At 38.4% G+C, this 16,936-nt stretch overlaps 3 protein-coding genes and 4 non-coding genes across 10 annotated transcripts; 6 read left to right on the forward strand and 1 right to left on the reverse strand.

Moving 5' to 3' along the window:
• Positions 1-200: 200 nt before the first annotated feature.
• On the reverse strand, positions 201-4,663 carry rnaseh1 (ribonuclease H1). 4 transcript variants are annotated; one of them, XM_057352812.1, is made up of 9 exons: positions 4,351-4,663; positions 4,145-4,269; positions 3,726-3,911; positions 3,543-3,642; positions 3,101-3,155; positions 2,933-3,017; positions 2,700-2,824; positions 809-890; positions 201-357 (listed from the first exon to the last, which is right to left on the reverse strand). In XM_057352812.1, coding segments are annotated over exons 1-9 (891 nt in total). In that variant the 5' UTR covers positions 4,482-4,663; the 3' UTR covers positions 201-355. The 4 variants fall into 4 exon arrangements, with proteins under 4 accessions (XP_057208795.1, XP_057208796.1, XP_057208794.1 ...); XM_057352813.1 differs by having other exon boundaries at positions 201-890; positions 4,351-4,443; positions 4,560-4,657; XM_057352811.1 differs by having other exon boundaries at positions 201-890.
• A 610-nt stretch (positions 4,664-5,273) lies between these two features.
• On the forward strand, positions 5,274-8,638 carry rps7 (ribosomal protein S7). The gene is made up of 7 exons (XM_057352757.1): positions 5,274-5,313; positions 5,932-6,015; positions 6,141-6,212; positions 6,582-6,725; positions 7,377-7,441; positions 7,890-8,040; positions 8,523-8,638. The coding sequence occupies exons 2-7, from the start codon at positions 5,941-5,943 to the stop codon at positions 8,598-8,600; spliced, it is 585 nt and encodes a 194-aa protein (XP_057208740.1). The 5' UTR covers positions 5,274-5,313; positions 5,932-5,940; the 3' UTR covers positions 8,601-8,638.
• Positions 6,299-6,519, forward strand: LOC130566461 (small nucleolar RNA SNORA73 family). The gene has a single exon (XR_008964472.1). It is a non-coding gene; the product is annotated as a small nucleolar RNA SNORA73 family (small nucleolar RNA).
• Positions 7,086-7,306, forward strand: LOC130566460 (small nucleolar RNA SNORA73 family). Its single transcript, XR_008964471.1, has one exon. It is a non-coding gene; the product is annotated as a small nucleolar RNA SNORA73 family (small nucleolar RNA).
• Positions 7,573-7,793, forward strand: LOC130566462 (small nucleolar RNA SNORA73 family). The gene has a single exon (XR_008964473.1). It is a non-coding gene; the product is annotated as a small nucleolar RNA SNORA73 family (small nucleolar RNA).
• Positions 8,074-8,293, forward strand: LOC130566463 (small nucleolar RNA SNORA73 family). Its single transcript, XR_008964474.1, has one exon. It is a non-coding gene; the product is annotated as a small nucleolar RNA SNORA73 family (small nucleolar RNA).
• Positions 8,639-13,238: 4,600 nt separating the features above from the next.
• Positions 13,239-16,640, forward strand: allc (allantoicase). The gene is made up of 11 exons (XM_057353273.1): positions 13,239-13,328; positions 13,446-13,496; positions 13,584-13,671; positions 13,972-14,091; positions 14,169-14,248; positions 14,346-14,478; positions 15,425-15,580; positions 15,902-15,975; positions 16,047-16,155; positions 16,252-16,379; positions 16,470-16,640. The coding sequence occupies exons 1-11, from the start codon at positions 13,239-13,241 to the stop codon at positions 16,638-16,640; spliced, it is 1,200 nt and encodes a 399-aa protein (XP_057209256.1).
• Positions 16,641-16,936: the final 296 nt, after the last annotated feature.

Genomic DNA, 16,936 nt, shown 5'->3' on the forward strand with positions numbered 1-16,936 from the left:
TAGTATGTACTGAAAAACAAAAAGGGACATTTAAACAACTACCATGACTGTATGGTGTGCACCAGCCAAGGGGAATTTTGTTGACAATCAGTTCTCAGTCATTCAGTATGTACTTGAATACAAAAAATGTATTGTTATTAAAAATGCCTTGATCAGAACCAAACATGAGGAATATTATATAATGAATAAATTAGGAGTCAACAATCAAGACCATATTACGGCAAAGATAAGATCTAGTCTTTATTTATTCCATCCAAATTGAGCATGAACTGCAGTGACACCTGCTGTTCATGTTAAGGCTTTTCAACTTTGGTATTTTTCAAAGAAATGACCAAGTCACAACTTGAAATCTCCACTCTGAAAATAAGAGCAAAAATACCCTTAATTTTCAGCACCTTCAAAAAAATAATCAATAACAAATTACAGTGGTACAATAATGGTCATGTTTACAACCGAGGCAAGCATGCTGAGTACAGTTATTTTTGTTGCTTGTAACATCCGAAAACTGTCCTGAGTGCTTCAAAGTAAAAGAGTTTCTGAGAGATGAGAAATAATTACAGAGAATCTATCTCAGGATCGATCCAAATGACAACTGCCTTGTATAACAATAAAAAATAAACACATTAAAATACCCAAAGTTTGTACAAGCGTTGCTCTTTAGAAAAGAAGAAAATGTGTTTCTCTTATTGTTTTCAACAACACAACACTAGCATTTTTAAAAAGCGACAAATCAAGAAAAAGTGCATAGACAAATAAACTACAGCCTAGACAATAACTTTATGTCATAAAAAGTGATAACATTGCTAACATGGGGGCTTTGCTGCTCCCTCTCTGGACAATCTGTCAGCCTCTTCATTGCCTGTAAATCCAGCATGACCTCGTATGTGCATCTAGACACATAATAAGAAAGATTATATTTAATATTGTAATTTAACATGGCCAACGTCATGTATTTCTTTTACACATTTAAAACACATGAGAACTAAAGACGGCATATTTTAAAACACTGCACGTTCAGATAAAATCAAAGATATTCAAATTAAGAAGATGCGCCAATGCCGTTATAATGAATGGCGAGGAATGCAACGCTCAATATGGCCGCTCTAGCGAAGGAAGTCCCGCCTTCGAGTAAAACAAGCCAATCGTCAATCAGTAAAGACGATTCTCTGGGGGCGGGGCTCTCGTGAGGCGCTTGCCAGTCTGTGCGCAGCTGGGGCCCGATTCACGAAACTGTTCTTAAGACAAAATATAAGATTGATTATAAAGATAAACTATAGGAAGATTGTAAGAATGTTCGAAAGTGCGATTCTCAAACATTTCTTAAAAGATCTCAAATATTTTCTTAAGGGCATCTTAATTTTTGTCGTAAGGATAAAATATATGATTACACTCGCTTGCTCGTGTGGTAACTGTATGCGTTTATCCAGTAGCGAACCCTGAGGGTCCTCTAGGCCCTCTGTGATGACCTAAACCATAGTAAAAAAATCTTTAAAAACTTTGAAATATTATTTTCAATAAAAGTCGGACGATTTTATGAACAGGTGCTGGTCATATAATTGCTGGATTGATGCGGACTCTATCCACGTGAGATTTCCAAGTCTCACGAGAGTAATTCTAGATCACGGAGCAGTCACAGTTCTGCGATGTTATACGTGTGCTTACGTCGGGCGCCTTCAATTAGCATACCGCTGACAGTACAATAGTAATTCAATGAGAGAGATTAATTTTGAGTGACAGTAAAACTGACCAATCATATCATCTTTCCGAATGGGCGTGCTTTGTTTTTAGCCAACTCTCCACCGAGGCTCAAACGTCACTGTTCACGGTTTATCTATACAATAAACTTTATGTACAAGCACATTGCAATCTTATAGCCTATATATATTTGCATGTGATGTGTTAAACGGCATTTAAGATCGCATGTTATAGCTAATATGTTAGCAACCGTTAAAAAATATATACTTATTAAAATACTTTTTGCGTTACTACAGCATAATACTTGTGACCCTCTCAGTTTCGAGTCACTTTGTCCCAGAATAATGTAAAAAGCACTCTGTTTTTAATAATGAAAGCTAAAGTAAGGGAGCTGGACATTATAATTTTTTTATCAAAATAAATATTCCTTAATGGCAAGTAAACGTCAAAATTATAATTCTGGTATACAATACACATCACATGTGAAACAACCCAATACATGAAGTAAACATCTTGCCTTTTGAGATTAATTTTTATGATATTTATGACAGCTTTTGTTAAGAGAATTTGGATTCTTTTTTTTCCTAAGATCAATTTTGAGAAAAATTAAGAACTGTTTTAGGAAAGTTATGTATTCCCGAAAAAACTTCTTAACTTTTTTCTTAAATTAGAATTTAAGAAAATACATGGCAGTTAAGAAGAATTTTCTTCTTAACGTTTTTTTAATCCAGCCCCTGGTTCGCAGGCACAGTAGATGAGCCGACATCGAAAAAGGTGATTTTTAGCGCAATTTAAGATTAGCAAACCAAAGTTATGATACGGTTCATGTCATGTTTGATTATTGATCGGAAATATGCCGTTTAATTGTGATTTTTGCCAGCGATTTTAGAAATATCTGCCTCCCCCCATTCAAGTAGATAGGACTGTGGCTACGATGTAAATAGCTGCCCAGAGGCGTTAGGAACATGGCACGACTTCCGTAAACGGACTTTGATAAAACTTACCCATACAACTTCAAGTTCTGCATTTAGTTTGTCCAGCTTTTCGAAGTCTTCTTTATTGATTACGATCCCCCCTCCTTTAAGTTTCCAGCCATTCATCTTCCAGTTCTTGACCCAACTTGTGATGCCTTTTGAAATAAAACACTTTAACACCCTGGCAATGAAACAATACATTCACTCATGAACACAAATCTACAGTAAATATGAGTTTGAGCAGACAGGTGGAGAGAACATACCGTTAATGGTGAACTTGCTGTCCGTGTACAACACAACTCTTTTAAAATTCATTTCTATGGCTTGCTCGAGTGCTTTGCAAGCTGCCTGTGATAAAATATTTAATGATGCTGTTAGCAATAACAGAGGAGGAGAAAGAGCACCTAACTCTGAAATGAACGAGTATTTACCTGTAATTCTGCTCTTTGGTTGGTCTGTCTCCCTGGAAGCCTCTCAGCCACATTTCTGATTATTAAATTCAGACAGAGATTCATGTTACAATTTCAGACCAATACAAGAGCCTCAATTTTTGTTTTTGAGGGGGAACCAGTGACAGCAATACGACTGAACATTATTTTGATTAATCCTCCTTTTGTTTTTAGAATAAATCGTAAAACAAATGCACAAAGTTGAGCTGACTTAAAAATGTGAGAAGATAAATGTCAAGCTTCTGTGTGCAAGACATGTAACAGCACAGTCAGACATTAACCTGTTGTATCATTTTACAAAAATACTAACTTCATATAAACATTTCGACAGATGCTTTTATCCAAACCGACAGTGAATTCAAGCTATATTGGTAACACTTGAAATATTGATTTTCCAGAATGCTTTTAATCATGAACGACTCACAGAGGATGATCACGACCCCAGTATACACCAATTCCAGCACGAGCTCCTATTTTCCCATTGGCTGAACAACAGCCATCAGTGTATACCACAACTGCATCGCCTGTAAAACATATACATTCAGGGTACAGCCTTATAACATATGGATTAAGTTATCATACAGATTCTGCAGCCCACAATAGTTACCCATATAAGTGAAACCATCACTACTGACTGCAGATGCCGTTGGCTTTGGGGGCTCAATGAGTTTCACTCGTTTAACACTGGATTCTCCCTCATCCTCAAAGTCCTCATGTGTCCTTTTACTTCCAAGCAGAACAACTTTTGAGGAACTAGGAATATTTCTAGGAGGCAGGACCTCGGGGTCACACCCTTAAATGCAAAGAAACAAAATTCAATCACATCATTCATTTAATATATGTAATTATGCAATAATGCTTATCCCATATACATGTGATTTGCATGAAATCAGATGACACAAAATACCTTTAAACCACGACTAAAAGTTAAACTAGTAAATACTGAAAGTAAAACAACCTTTTACGAAAATTAGGCCTATAGAAAAATATAAGAATCCAGAAGGAAAACAATGGGTTTTATGTTACCCTCTGATCTTCCAGTGAATGGCGCCTTTGCCTGACTTCTCACAAATGCCAAAGCATCCTCTTCAGTGGCAAACTTCTTAAAAACGGCAGAGGGAAACTTATCCACCTGTTGTTTACATTCATCCCTTCAAGACAGAACCATACAACGTTCTCATACAATACAAAGCAATTACAGAAACAGACCACATATAGTTGCATTTTCTCACCAAGTGTTGTACACTCCTGGTCTGAATCCCTTTCTCACAGCGTAGAAGAAAGTCCCTTTCTTGCCCATGTCTTCTGCGCTCGTACAGAGTGTCCTGCGTACAACATTGAAAAACCTGGGCAACCTGAACATAATCTCTGCTCAAAGCAAAATAAACATGACAATACCCAGAAGTGGTGACATTTCATATGATAATGCCATAAAAATAACCTGACAGAGACGAAACCGTTCACGAAATGCAGCGAATTCAATTTTTTCGTGTTTGTTAAAACGAAAGCAACGCATGCAACGCTTCTGGTATAGCTACGTCATCAGCCAGCTGACCAATCGCCTTGCAGCATCGCGTCTTCCTCTCTTTGTATTTATCTGCGACAGGCTCGCTTGAAACAGCGTCATCAACTGAGGTGGTGTGTAGAACAGAATTGTTATACGACTTCATAAACATTAACAAAAAAAATATGTTGGTGTATGTCATGTATCATGTAGGCTATATATGTAATTTCTGATGGTATGTTTTGTTTTGTTCGTTTTTTTTCTGGCCCTACAGTGTAAGGTTTCACCTTTCATTTCAGTGTGTGTGAATAATACAGTAGACTGACTTTATTTAAATTCCCATTCAAACGGTATAAATTATTCCTTTGAAGGGCATGAGGATGATACATTTTGAATGAAACGTATCCAGTTAATCCTTCTCCACAACATGAACCTTATGTTTTGATAGCTCTACAAATTGATTCTACATAATATTTTTCATCATCTATCTCGTTTTGCTGTATGTTTATTCTTGTATAATAATACATTTTGGGGAAAGTACTTCACTTCTTCGTGGTTACAGTAAGTAAAAAAGATTACCCCGCAGCGACCCCCTGCGCACGAGAGATCATTCCCATCATGCCATACACGAACGCGTTTTTACCGGCTTCTCGCGAGATTACGGCCTCTTCCCAGGCCGTCGTTGTATGAGGTGAGTCTACTGAATGTGCCCAGCTAGAAGGATATTAGGCTTAAATGTCTGAAATATATCACATTTGTCCTCATGTTCAGTGTTTACGAAATGTTTTAATGATGATACGTTAGATGCGAGCATAATAGACCATGGATGCTGATTTTAGATACTTGAATTTAGATATTTAAGATGTGCTAGCAGACGTGCCAACTAGAGCGTTGCTACGGCCCATGTGCAGCTGTGAAGTGATTTGTAAATACTAATATTAAGCTAAATATAATATTTAAAAATCGTATTTTTGTGGGGTATGTAGAATTAAGAATATTGTACGGGGAGTTATGTTAACTAACCAATGCTAACAACATGCTAAGTGCACACTTAGCTGGAAGTACTTGATAGTAGCTGGTGGATTTAGGAGAACAGAAAGTTACAATGTAAAGTTAGTCAGGGACTCCGCGAAGATTGAGATGAATAAGAATTGCGTTAAAAAAAATTATTACCGTGGTGGCACTGACATGTAATATCACCATGTTCACCTGTGCGAACCCTGGGAACTATTTTGATGGCTTCTGTTATTTTTTCTATAAAGTGCTTGGATTAAACATTATTTGATGCTAAAGTCTGTTTGTGTTTCAGACACAGGCCATGTTCAGTACCAGCGCGAAAATCGTGAAGCCGAATGGCGATAAGCCAGACGAGTTCGAGTCTGGCATTTCCCAGGTATATCAACATGTGTTGTATTCTGATGACTTTATAGTCTAGTGATCTGTATTATTATATGGAATAATGTTTAACAATATGAAATAATGTGTTCTCATGGGTAAGGTATTGCTTGTCTTATTCAGGCTCTTCTTGAGCTGGAGATGAACTCTGACTTGAAGGCTCAGCTGAGGGAACTTCACATCACCGCTGCTAAGGTACTTTTCACTTTTGGAATATCAGTATTACTTTTTTTGTGTGGTAACATCAATGTCGTGTTGATGGTTAAATACATGAGTGACAACCAACGTGGACATCCTGTGAGATGCCTCTCATTTGGCTCTGTCTGTGTGGCATAAGGGAGCGTAGCACATTAGTGCTATGACGTACAGTCCAGTTCCACAACGTTGGATAGCAAGCTTGTCCCTGGCCTTTGGCTGGTGTGGACAACGTCCTGTATATTCCTAAACCTTTCCAGAGCCCTTTGGGCCGTTACTGGGGAGGAAAACCATACAGTGCACACTTTTTAAACTGTGATTGGTAGAAATACTGACTGACTTGTATACTTATGCTATTGGTTCACTTAGGAAATTGATGTTGGTGGCAGCAGAAAAGCCATCATCATCTTTGTGCCGGTGCCCCAACTGAAGTCCTTCCAGAAGATCCAGGTGAGACTCGTGCGTGAGCTGGAGAAGAAATTCAGCGGCAAACATGTGGTCTTCATCGCACAGGTAAGGCTCACCTCCTATGGCATGCTTTTTCAGAATATCTGTTTTGTTAGGCTTATTGAGCTTGGTTTCGTTGACTTTCTGTACTACGTTACTTCTGGTGCTTGTTTGAAAGTCCTTTATTTTAATCTTAATTCACTGTTAATTCAGTGTCACAGATGACAGATGTCGAAAGCAAAAGTAGCACAATACCATTCTTGCAAACTTAGTATTTTGCTTCACTGTGAATGTACAAAATAATTGAGGAGTTAAGAGCTGTCACACATGCAATTTCCAGATACCGTTTTGGTCTGGCATGCGTTCTGTAAAAAAAATTACTGTAAATTCAGGTTTAGGATAATAGCACATGAATTGTGGTTTCAACCAACGTGGACATCCTGTGAGACTGCTCTCATATGGCTCTGTCCGTGTGGCGTAAGGGAGCGTAGCACTTTGGTGCCATGACGTACAGTTCCGTTCCACGACGTTGGATAGCAAGCTTGTCCCCAGCTTCTGGCTGGTGCGGATGGCATCCTGTATATTCCTATGTCTTTCCAGAGCCCTTTGGGCCGTTACTGGGGAGGAAAACCATGCAGTGTACATGCCCGCTAGATCTTCATTGAGATGATTTATCAAAAATTAGCAGTCTAATCTTGATTTTACCTTTTCATACAGAGAAGAATCCTGCCTAAACCTACAAGGAAAAGCCGCACAAAAAACAAGCAGAAGCGCCCCAGGAGGTAAATGTCGTCTTCTCTTGCATTTTGGAAGCTGTATGTGCAGAGTCAGGGTTAGTGGTTCTTGCTTTTTCAGTGTGAATCTTGTATTTGAAAAACTTTCTGGGATAGTTGGCATGTTAGTATATATCAAACCAATGTAGACATCCTGTGAAATGCCTCTCATTTGGCTCTGTCTGTGTGGCGTAAGGGAGCGTAGCACATTAGTGCTATGACGTATAGTCCCGTTCCACAACGTTGGATAGCAAGGTTGTCCCTGGCCTTTGGCTGGTGTGGACAGCGTCCTGTATATTCCTATACCTTTCCAGAGCCCTTTGGGCCGTTACTGGGGAGATAAACCATGCAATGCACAACCCAAATAGTTATTTAGACAGTTTTATATTTTAGGTTATATAATCTTTTATATGGGGTGGAAAAGGGACAGGCTTTACATTTTTGGTCTCTCTTCTAGCCGAACTCTGACCGCTGTGCATAATGCTATCCTTGAGGACCTGGTCTTCCCCAGTGAGATTGTTGGCAAAAGGATTCGTGTGAAACTGGACAGCAGTAGGCTCATCAAGGTCCACCTCGACAAGGCGCAGCAAAACAACGTTGAACACAAAGTAAGTGCTTGTCTGTCTTTCAGAAGCAAACACCCAACGTGGACATCCTGTGAGATGCCTCTCATTTGGCTCTGTCTGTGTGGCGTAAGGGAGCGTAGCACTTTAGTGCTATTACCTACAGTCCCGTTCCACAACGTTGGATAGCAAGCCTGTCCCGGCCTCTGGCTGGTGTGGACAGCATCCTGTATATTCCTAAACCTTTCCAGAGCCCGTTGGGCCATTACTGGGGAGGAAAACCATACAGTGCACACTATTTGTAGTTGGCCAAACTTCCTCAGATGTGTTTGATTAGAATATGTTAGATGTAATCTGCATTACTGTTTATCTAGTTACATTTTAATATTAACATCTGTACCAAGAAATAACTTTGTATTGAGCTATCTGATGCAGTTTATTATAATAACAAAATAACATTCACAAAATAAACCTTCATGTCTTGAATTGTACAAAATACAAGTAGCTAATTCGTGGTTCTCTTTTAGGTTGAGACCTTTGCTGGTGTCTACAAGAAGCTCACGGGCAAGGATGTGATATTTGAATTCCCAGAGTTCCAACTGTAAATTGCAGATGACAAAATAAATTTGTTTACTGTCACTTCTTTGTTGAGTGCTTTGTGCTGTGTAAATATGTGAATGGCTTTTACTTTTAGGTGTATATATATATAGACAGATTACTTAAATTGTACTGTTCATCACTGTTCAATTGTTCATCTGTTGGAAATTTCAAAGTTTATTACAAAGGAGGCTTAAAGATTGTCTGCTGGATTAAAGCCAATGTTTCATAAATTTACTTGTGTACTTGGGGTCTTAGTCCTGCTGAAAAAAAGAAAATTCTGCTAATCAGAGCGCCTACATAAGAATATATTAGGGGTGTAACGGTACGCATATTCGTACTGAACCGTCACGAGCTGTCGAGGGGAAAATTCCAAAATGAAGTTATCATTCCTATGCCCTACTCCCTTCGAAGGGCAGAGCTCTTGTAGTTTAGACTTTGGAGTGAACAGGGCATTTGGAATGCACTTGGCAAAGTAAGCGATGTAATTACTCATCTTCAGATGGCATGTTCCTGTGACAACGAAGTATTGTGTCCGTCAGCAGATGTCGCTGTTTTAATGGCATAACTTGAGCATAACTGTAAACTGACCAATTCGAATAATACACGTCATATGACTCCGTAAATCACCCGAAAAGAACACATTTCCTTTGGCAATGTACCCAAGCGGAGTTATTCTCGTCAGATTAAAAAAAGGACTAGGTGAAGTAAAATTAGATTTTAACCAATCATGATCTAATATGATCCTTTAAGCCAGTTAGCCTTCAGTATGAAAGGCTTTCACTTTTCAGCGCCATGAAAGGTGTCAGTGGTTAACGCAACAGGTAAAGCGAGACTTAAATTTAGCCAAAATATTGATTAAATCCATATTTCTGAAGGATTGAGGACATGAATAAAAGGAGCAGAGGATGGAACTCCACTAACCAGGGGCCTCGTGTACAAAGACTTGCGTTGATTCCATACTAAAACATTGCGTACGGACAAAGCTGTAAATGTGCGTACGCACAAAAAAAAACATGCCTGACACGAAGTTGTCGTGGAGGAACGTGAAAGCTGGCGTACGCACAATTGATACATGAGGCCCCGGGTGAGTCGATATCAGCATGAATGGGGCTGTCCATTCATTTATAATTGTTTATTTGGTCATAGTCTGATGATAAAACACAGGGTTCTTTGGCATGTGTTGGGTCAGAGAGATTATTAATAAGACGTTTAAAGGTAACAGCAACGGATCATTTGTGTATTTGGATAATTCAACATTGTTTTATCAGGTAATCGGCCATCACGTGGTATAAACGGTCTTTTCTTACTGTGTGCAAGATATACTTTACGAACAGCGTGTTTTGCATCTACCAATACTGTACTGAATAAATTTATGGAAACATACGGTATATTTAGACGTCAAATTATGCCTAAGACATTACTAGTTATTTCCCAGCAGAGGGCGCCATTGAGACGTTTATTCCAATAGTGGTCAGAAAAATTTATGTGCACCCCTGCATATAACACCATTTCCATCTGGTTCTCAAGATTGCACCTGGAGATTCGGTTTGGTGCTCACATTGCACATAGTGTGACAAATTATATTTACCTATTAAAAATAAAATTAAAAAAGTAGTTACTTTTTAATGAACAATAAACAAAATAATAAAGTGGGATAATACTATATTTATATTACTTTAAAGTACACTTAAAATACAATGATAATGTATTTCTTCTTGTTTTTCTTTTTACATTAGTAAATATTAATTTTCAACACCAATTTTGAACCCTAAACGACAACCTTTTTGTTTTTTGGCAGGTTGCTGGGAAGTGCACTTGCGAACGCACATGGAGACTTGCGGTGCGGAGCTAGGATCGAGTATAGCATAGAGAAACACAAGCTGCGTGCAAGTGTCAAGTTGAAACAGCTTGTCCTTTTAGAGAGAAGCGGTGTTTTGGTAGACGTGCAGTGCAGTTCCAGACATTCACAGAGGCTGCGCGTGCCGCCCGCGTGCTTCTCGAGTAACGAAAGCAGAACCAACAAAGGCGGAGCTACCAATACTCCGTTTTTCATCATTTACACCCAGGTCCCGTTTAACACCGGGAACAAACGAGATATCAGTAGATTTGGCAGCATTCAGTACAAACGGAAATCTTATCCAGTATTACATTTATTAGTCGGTCTAAAACAGTGATTGTGCATCAAAAGGTTTCAACCATGTCAGTACGCAAATGAGCGTTCTAAACTTGTTTACAGAGCGCATTTTTATTTTGGTCGCGCATGCGCACCACTTATGTGCATCCCTGGTTATATGATTAGGTAAAGTGTAATGCTGGGGGGGTATTCCAGAAAGCAGGGTTAATTTACCGTCAGCTAAACCCTGAACTCTGGGTCGATTAACCCAAACCTTGCTTACTCTGGGTATGCCGGTTCCAGGGGCCTCATTTATAAAACTGTGCGTAGGATCCTTACTAAAAGTGAATTTACGCCAGAATGCTGAAAAGGGCGTACGCAAACAAAAATTGAGATTTATAAAACCTCGCGCACGCACACCTGCACGCAATTTTCCCTTTATAAATCACAGATCACCTGCAAGTGTGCGTACGTGAATCAGCCTCATATCCCGCCCTGTACACGGCCATTTTTACCCATAAATAGTCAATGCAAAGTTCCTCATGAATGCTTATTCGTATATTAATAAGCCTGACATCCAATCCGCTTGTTAAGCCTGACGTCACGCACTACAATGGACGTATACCGTTTCGGGGTTCAACCGCTATCAGATGCCATAGAAAAATAACAAAAACTTATGTAAAACCCCCGATCCTTTATCTCCGTAACGAAATCACAAATGGCCACACATGAGATTCACTGAGATTTCCACATTAATAATTGTTATAATTATTATTATAATTATATTAAAGCCAAAGAAGGTTTCTGCAGCATTTGTATGTTTACAGCATTTAGACTGATCATTAACACCTCATTAAAATCACATCATTAATTACTGGTGTCCTTCACCTGAGATAAAATTTGAAGACATAATTGTTAAAGACGAATGTTTCTTCATTCCGGTTTTGTTATGAACTTGGTTAGAACCGATAACTAGGACATTTAGAAACGATTGTGCGAGAGTTTAATGGCTGTATTTACAGACTTTGACATTCGATGATTATGCACAGTAAGGAAAATATATTTAGCTATTTATTTACACGGAGTTATTTGATGCTGTCCTATATTCTATGCAGTCGGATCATCTCCTCATGCGCTCATAGTGTGATGGTGAGACAGCGGTGATTAAATATTTAGATTTAATTTTTATTTAAGATTTGAGTTTGATTTTGATTTTACAAGAGCTGCATGAAACAAGTATCACTCAATACAAGCGCAAATAACTCTGCAGATTTAATCTTCGTGATAATGAGGATATTAAGGTCACATTAAATGTGTGTGAGGGATTAATGCTTATAAGCGTTTTTATCACACTTACTTTTTGCAATCTAACTTGAGTTCACTAACTCACCATCGGTGTCGCCAAACTGCTCCGTCTCCAAAATGTCGGTTCGCATGGGTCAGAGTTTGCGTGCAGGTGCGCATATTTTTCCGTTAAGTTTGTTTTTATAAATCCCATCTTTTGCGTGGGAAGTGGCGTAGGCCTCGTCAGTCCATGTTTTGTGCGTACGCAACGGTTATAAATGAGGCCCCAGAACCCGTTTGAAGAGTAAGTTTAATCAACCTCCCAAAAGACACCCAGAGTTAACACGCGCTCACAGAAACAACATGAAGACATTGTCAATGAATCACAGATTTCACGAGTCACCATGGAAACGGCCGGGAAGTTTTTTTTCAACGAAGACTTAAATCTGCATCAGTGTATATAGTGCTGGATTAAAAATCAATAACATGAAATTAAGTTATGTGTTTATAAAACTATAAACGCTATAAATAAATTATTAAATTAAATATTTTAAATATATGCACTATTTTTATACTATAATATTTAAAACAATATACTTATCTTGGCTATCTTTGTTACATAAAGTGTAGATTTGTTGAGATGTTTGTAACTGTTATTTTAACGTGTCTACCATGGTATTTTACCAAAATTGTGTTGTGTATATGTATTTGATCACATTGCTAATTTTGAAAGCAGTATTAAACCTCTTTTTTGTTCCTTCTCTGTATGTTCCTTAAAAAAATCGACCTTTATTTGGTTTTCTTAAAACTGACTTTGCATTGTATCAGCTTTATTTGTAACAGTTGCTGACATAGTCATATTAATGGAGACTCGTTTAATTCTAGAAACTACTACATTGGTCATAATTTAAAAAAAAATTGTAATGCTTTTCAGTACACTACACTATGTGTGATAATTAATTTGCAGCAGAGGATGAAGTTTGATATTTCCGTTTTTAACTCTACTACAAACGAATTAGAGTTCGAATTTTCTGAAGCCACACTGTTCTGTCATAATATTAAAAGTGATAGTTTGTGACCAAGTAAGTAGACTTTGCACTGTTACACAATGTGTGTTTTTGAACGAGCAGTTAAGATTACAGTCAGCCTGTTATAGTGACAGGCGTTAGCACATGTCCAACTACGAATCTAGTAACTTCTCGTAATATTAGGTCAGAAAGTTGAATTATATTTCTGATTGATAAAAATGGCAAGTCGACCAGTGCTAAAGGAGGCGAGCAGTCAGCCACACTTTTTGCAGTTCAACAATCTCGCATGTGAAACAGCTGGAGGGAAGGTAAATTAAAGAGAATTTTAAATAAATAAAATGCATCACCAAGTTTTCAGATTTTAACAAACATTAATTTGTTACTGTAAATTACATTAACACAAGACCTAAACATTGTTATTAAAGGTAATTTTTGCCACAGATGAGTGGTTTGCCCCTGCTAGAAATCTTTTGAAGGTAAAGTCCTGTGTCTTTACTAATGTCTTTGTGCTTGACTTTGGTATCTGCTATTAAGTTGCTTATGTTGTTCTCAAATTACCTAAGAGAGACCCTCCAGAATTCATAGCTACATCATTTACTGAATTTGGGAAATGGATGGATGGCTGGGAAACCAGGAGGAAGAGAATTCCAGGTATTAGGCCATGAACACAAATAAAACTGTAAAATAGGACTACATGTTCTTCCACCTCTCTAATAAGCACTAGACTAGTTATAGCAGAATAGCTTCAGGCAATGTCTCTCATATCTATCCAGCCTCTCTGAAGATCCAGCAAATGAAAACATGGAGATTGTCTTAAGAGTACTGCTTCATCTGACCTTGTTTTCAGGGCATGTTTTGTAATCTTTAAGAGTCTGCCCGGTCTGTATTTACAACGGATTTGGTGATCTCATGAAAGATGCATAGAGCCATGTCTCGCATCTTGTGTTAAAGGTCATGACTGGTGCATCGTGCAGTTAGGAGTTCCAGGAATTATTCATGGCTTTGATGTTGACACGTCCTTCTTCACTGGAAACTATGCCCCGTACGTCTCCATTCAAGCTGCGTGTCTTGGTGGGTACAGCTCACAACAGCTTTTGTCTAAGAACTGTAAAATGGATGCATGTCTAATACACATATTGCTAAATTAGATCATACACCGTGTTTTACTCTGGATGGAGATCGTACAGGAATGGCTGCTTCCCCAAGCCAGTTTGAAGCGGTTGCACAGGTCTAAAATCTATCTCAATGTACTAGATTTTCATGCATAAAATCTCAAATGTGTGTCTCAGAGGATACACGGCTAAGCCCGAATTTATGATTAACAGCTCAACTCGGACGGATGGGAGGAGCTTGTCCCAGTGACAGCGCTGAAGCCGGGGTACTCTGATTCATGCCACAACTACTTCAGCGTCACGTTCCCACAAAGAGTCACCCATATCCGCCTTAATATATATCCAGGTAATAGACCATATGCGGTATATATTATTCAATGCATTTTAATAGGACAAAACAGAGATGTGATCCTTTATAATAATAATAATAATGGGCTAGGGAGTGATGATGTGCTATAGTGGAGAAGTACCTAAGGGAGACATTTATTTGTCAAAATTAATGCAGACTACAGTAAAATGTGTTGATTTAGCATCTCAAAGCTGAAAGGAAGTTTTCAACATTATGCATTTTTCTTAGCAGATGATAAATTTACAAAGCTTTATACGAGAAGAAAATCTCTTTACACATGTTTGTAGTTTGTAGTGTGTAGTGTGCACTGCTAGCATCATCAAACAGAATATGTTTTTTCAAACACTCCACTGTCTTCTATAAGAGTCCTCTTTTAAACTCTTGACTATTGTTGAGCAATGTTTTAAACTCAACACAATTTTTGGGAAATCAGCCTATAAAAAAGGCTTATTTACCTGTATGCTGGGAAAAGAGAACGTTTAATAATGGAAGAAATTACACATTTCAGCTTTAAAGAGTAAATATTTTGTGATTTTTAAGGTCCTACTTTGGTTTGGTTTATGGAGTGTCCGACAACAAGTTTACGTACATGCAGGGTGTAAAAACACTGTCATTTTCTAATAATAGGCATGCATTATTACCTTACATCTTTACTGATTCTCAAATGATTAATTTGTCGATTCATCCATCTGATCCCCTCCTTTCAGTCAGCCTACTCTGACCTGATTGGTCAGATGATCTAGTCTGCTGTGATTGGTCTACCGCGTGCAGTGTCGCAAATGGAATGTAGGCGGGCATTACACGGAGTGTAATTATTCGTTCACTTTCGGCTTTACAACTTGGCAGACTGATTCACACACAGCAACATTACACACTATGAAATGTAATTTTAAGGACATTGTAATATTTACTCTTTAAATATTTGTTTGTTCAATGCTGACAGATGGTGGAATTGCAAGGCTGAAAGTTTATGGCATTGGAAACAAGCACTGGTCAACTGTGCCTGGTAAAGACCAAGTGGATTTGGTTGCCCTGGTCAATGGAGGAGTATGTGTAGGCTACAGCGAGGCCCACTACGGTCACCCACGCAATATGATTGGTGTGTGAAACTTTGCATTATTTATGAACATGTTATACTGTTGAGTGCAGTTCAGGTTTTTGCTGTTAAATTGAGCCAAAAGAATAATCTAAAATGCACAAAGAACTATGCCTGGTTTCAATAAGATAAATCATAAAGAATCTGCTTTCCAGATAAAAAAATTAATGCGTAAATTCCTAAAAGAATGCTGCACATCACTTTCCAGTAAATAAGTTAAGATCTGTTTAATGGATGTTCTGAAGTTTATTACAACGTGAGACATATGAGGACGGAGCTGTACGTTTTTGATTGTTTTAATCTATGTATGCACTTTTTTTGTAGGTCTGGGGAGGGCTGACAACATGGGTGATGGGTGGGAGACAGCCAGACGTCTGGATCGGCCCAAAATTTTAAAAGTAAAGACGTGGTTGTTATAGAAACCATCACAGAGATAAGTCTCACACTGACTTCATGTTTTGGTCTTCAGGTGGATGAGAAAGGCATATTACAGGTGCCAGGCTGTGAGTGGGCTATTTTCAGGCTAGGACATCCTGGAGTGATAAGCAGAATCGAGCTAGACACCAACCATTTTAAAGGTGATGTATTATTTATGTCTTTGTCCAAATGGGAGGCCTCTTTATGAAAGGGTACTTGTCAGTAGCTATTGCTTCAAAATGTACTACTGTCCTTAGGAAACTTCCCAGACTCTTACAAAATTGAGGCCTGCAATTTTACTCGAGATGAGGAGAGGACATTTCTTCATAACCAGTGGAGCTGTGACAAAAGCCCCAATTGGAGAATTCTTCTTCCTCCTCAAAAAGTATGATTTGTCTATCCAGTAATTCAGTTACACTGTTTTAACCTTATTACTTTGGTCTTTGTGAATCTGATGGTGATGTTCTTCCTCTAGCTGAAGCCACACCACAGGCATTTCTTTTCTGGGGAGTCTGTGATGCGATGTGGGCCTGTGACTCATGTACGCCTGGTCATAGCTCCTGATGGAGGGATCAGCCGTCTCAGACTCTGGGGTCAGCCGGTGTCTAACAATCTGACCCGTCCACAACAAACATCCAAACTGTAACTGCAACACACAGCTACAAAAATGTTGCAATGGAAAACTTGCAAAATAGTTAACATAAGACAAGCCTAATTTACGTATAAGACATACCATACCATCCTACACCACCATATTGCACACTACGCGATCCTATAGCTTATGATGTGGTACAATATGCTGGAGAGTTGCATTACTGTCTGCTGGTTTATAAAACATATATAAAACATTATAAAATGAGTTTAGTACCTTGTATATTTTTAGATTTAATGCTTTTGAATTAGATTATTAGTTTGGAAAATCAGTATAGCCATGCCTTATTG

Source organism: Triplophysa rosa, linkage group LG15 (genome assembly GCF_024868665.1).
Source record: "Triplophysa rosa linkage group LG15, Trosa_1v2, whole genome shotgun sequence".
NCBI lineage: Eukaryota > Metazoa > Chordata > Actinopteri > Cypriniformes > Nemacheilidae > Triplophysa > Triplophysa rosa.

Excerpts from the sequence above, each read along its gene's own strand:
- rnaseh1 (XM_057352811.1), bottom strand. The coding sequence starts at position 4,481 with ATGTTCAGGTTGCCCAGGTTTTTCAATGTTGTACGCAGGACACTCTGT. Across the intron at positions 2,825-2,932 it reads CAGCAAGTTCACCATTAACG|GCATCACAAGTTGGGTCAAG; the intron begins GTATGTTCTCTC and ends TTATTTCAAAAG. Across the intron at positions 891-2,699 it reads CAGAACTTGAAGTTGTATGG|ATGCACATACGAGGTCATGC; the intron begins GTAAGTTTTATC and ends TTATGTGTCTAG.
- rps7 (XM_057352757.1), top strand. The coding sequence starts at position 5,941 with ATGTTCAGTACCAGCGCGAAAATCGTGAAGCCGAATGGCGATAAGCCA. Across the intron at positions 6,016-6,140 it reads TCGAGTCTGGCATTTCCCAG|GCTCTTCTTGAGCTGGAGAT; the intron begins GTATATCAACAT and ends TGTCTTATTCAG. Across the intron at positions 8,041-8,522 it reads AAAACAACGTTGAACACAAA|GTTGAGACCTTTGCTGGTGT; the intron begins GTAAGTGCTTGT and ends GTTCTCTTTTAG.
- allc (XM_057353273.1), top strand. The coding sequence starts at position 13,239 with ATGGCAAGTCGACCAGTGCTAAAGGAGGCGAGCAGTCAGCCACACTTT. Across the intron at positions 14,249-14,345 it reads AGTTTGAAGCGGTTGCACAG|CTCAACTCGGACGGATGGGA; the intron begins GTCTAAAATCTA and ends TATGATTAACAG. Across the intron at positions 14,479-15,424 it reads CCGCCTTAATATATATCCAG|ATGGTGGAATTGCAAGGCTG; the intron begins GTAATAGACCAT and ends CAATGCTGACAG.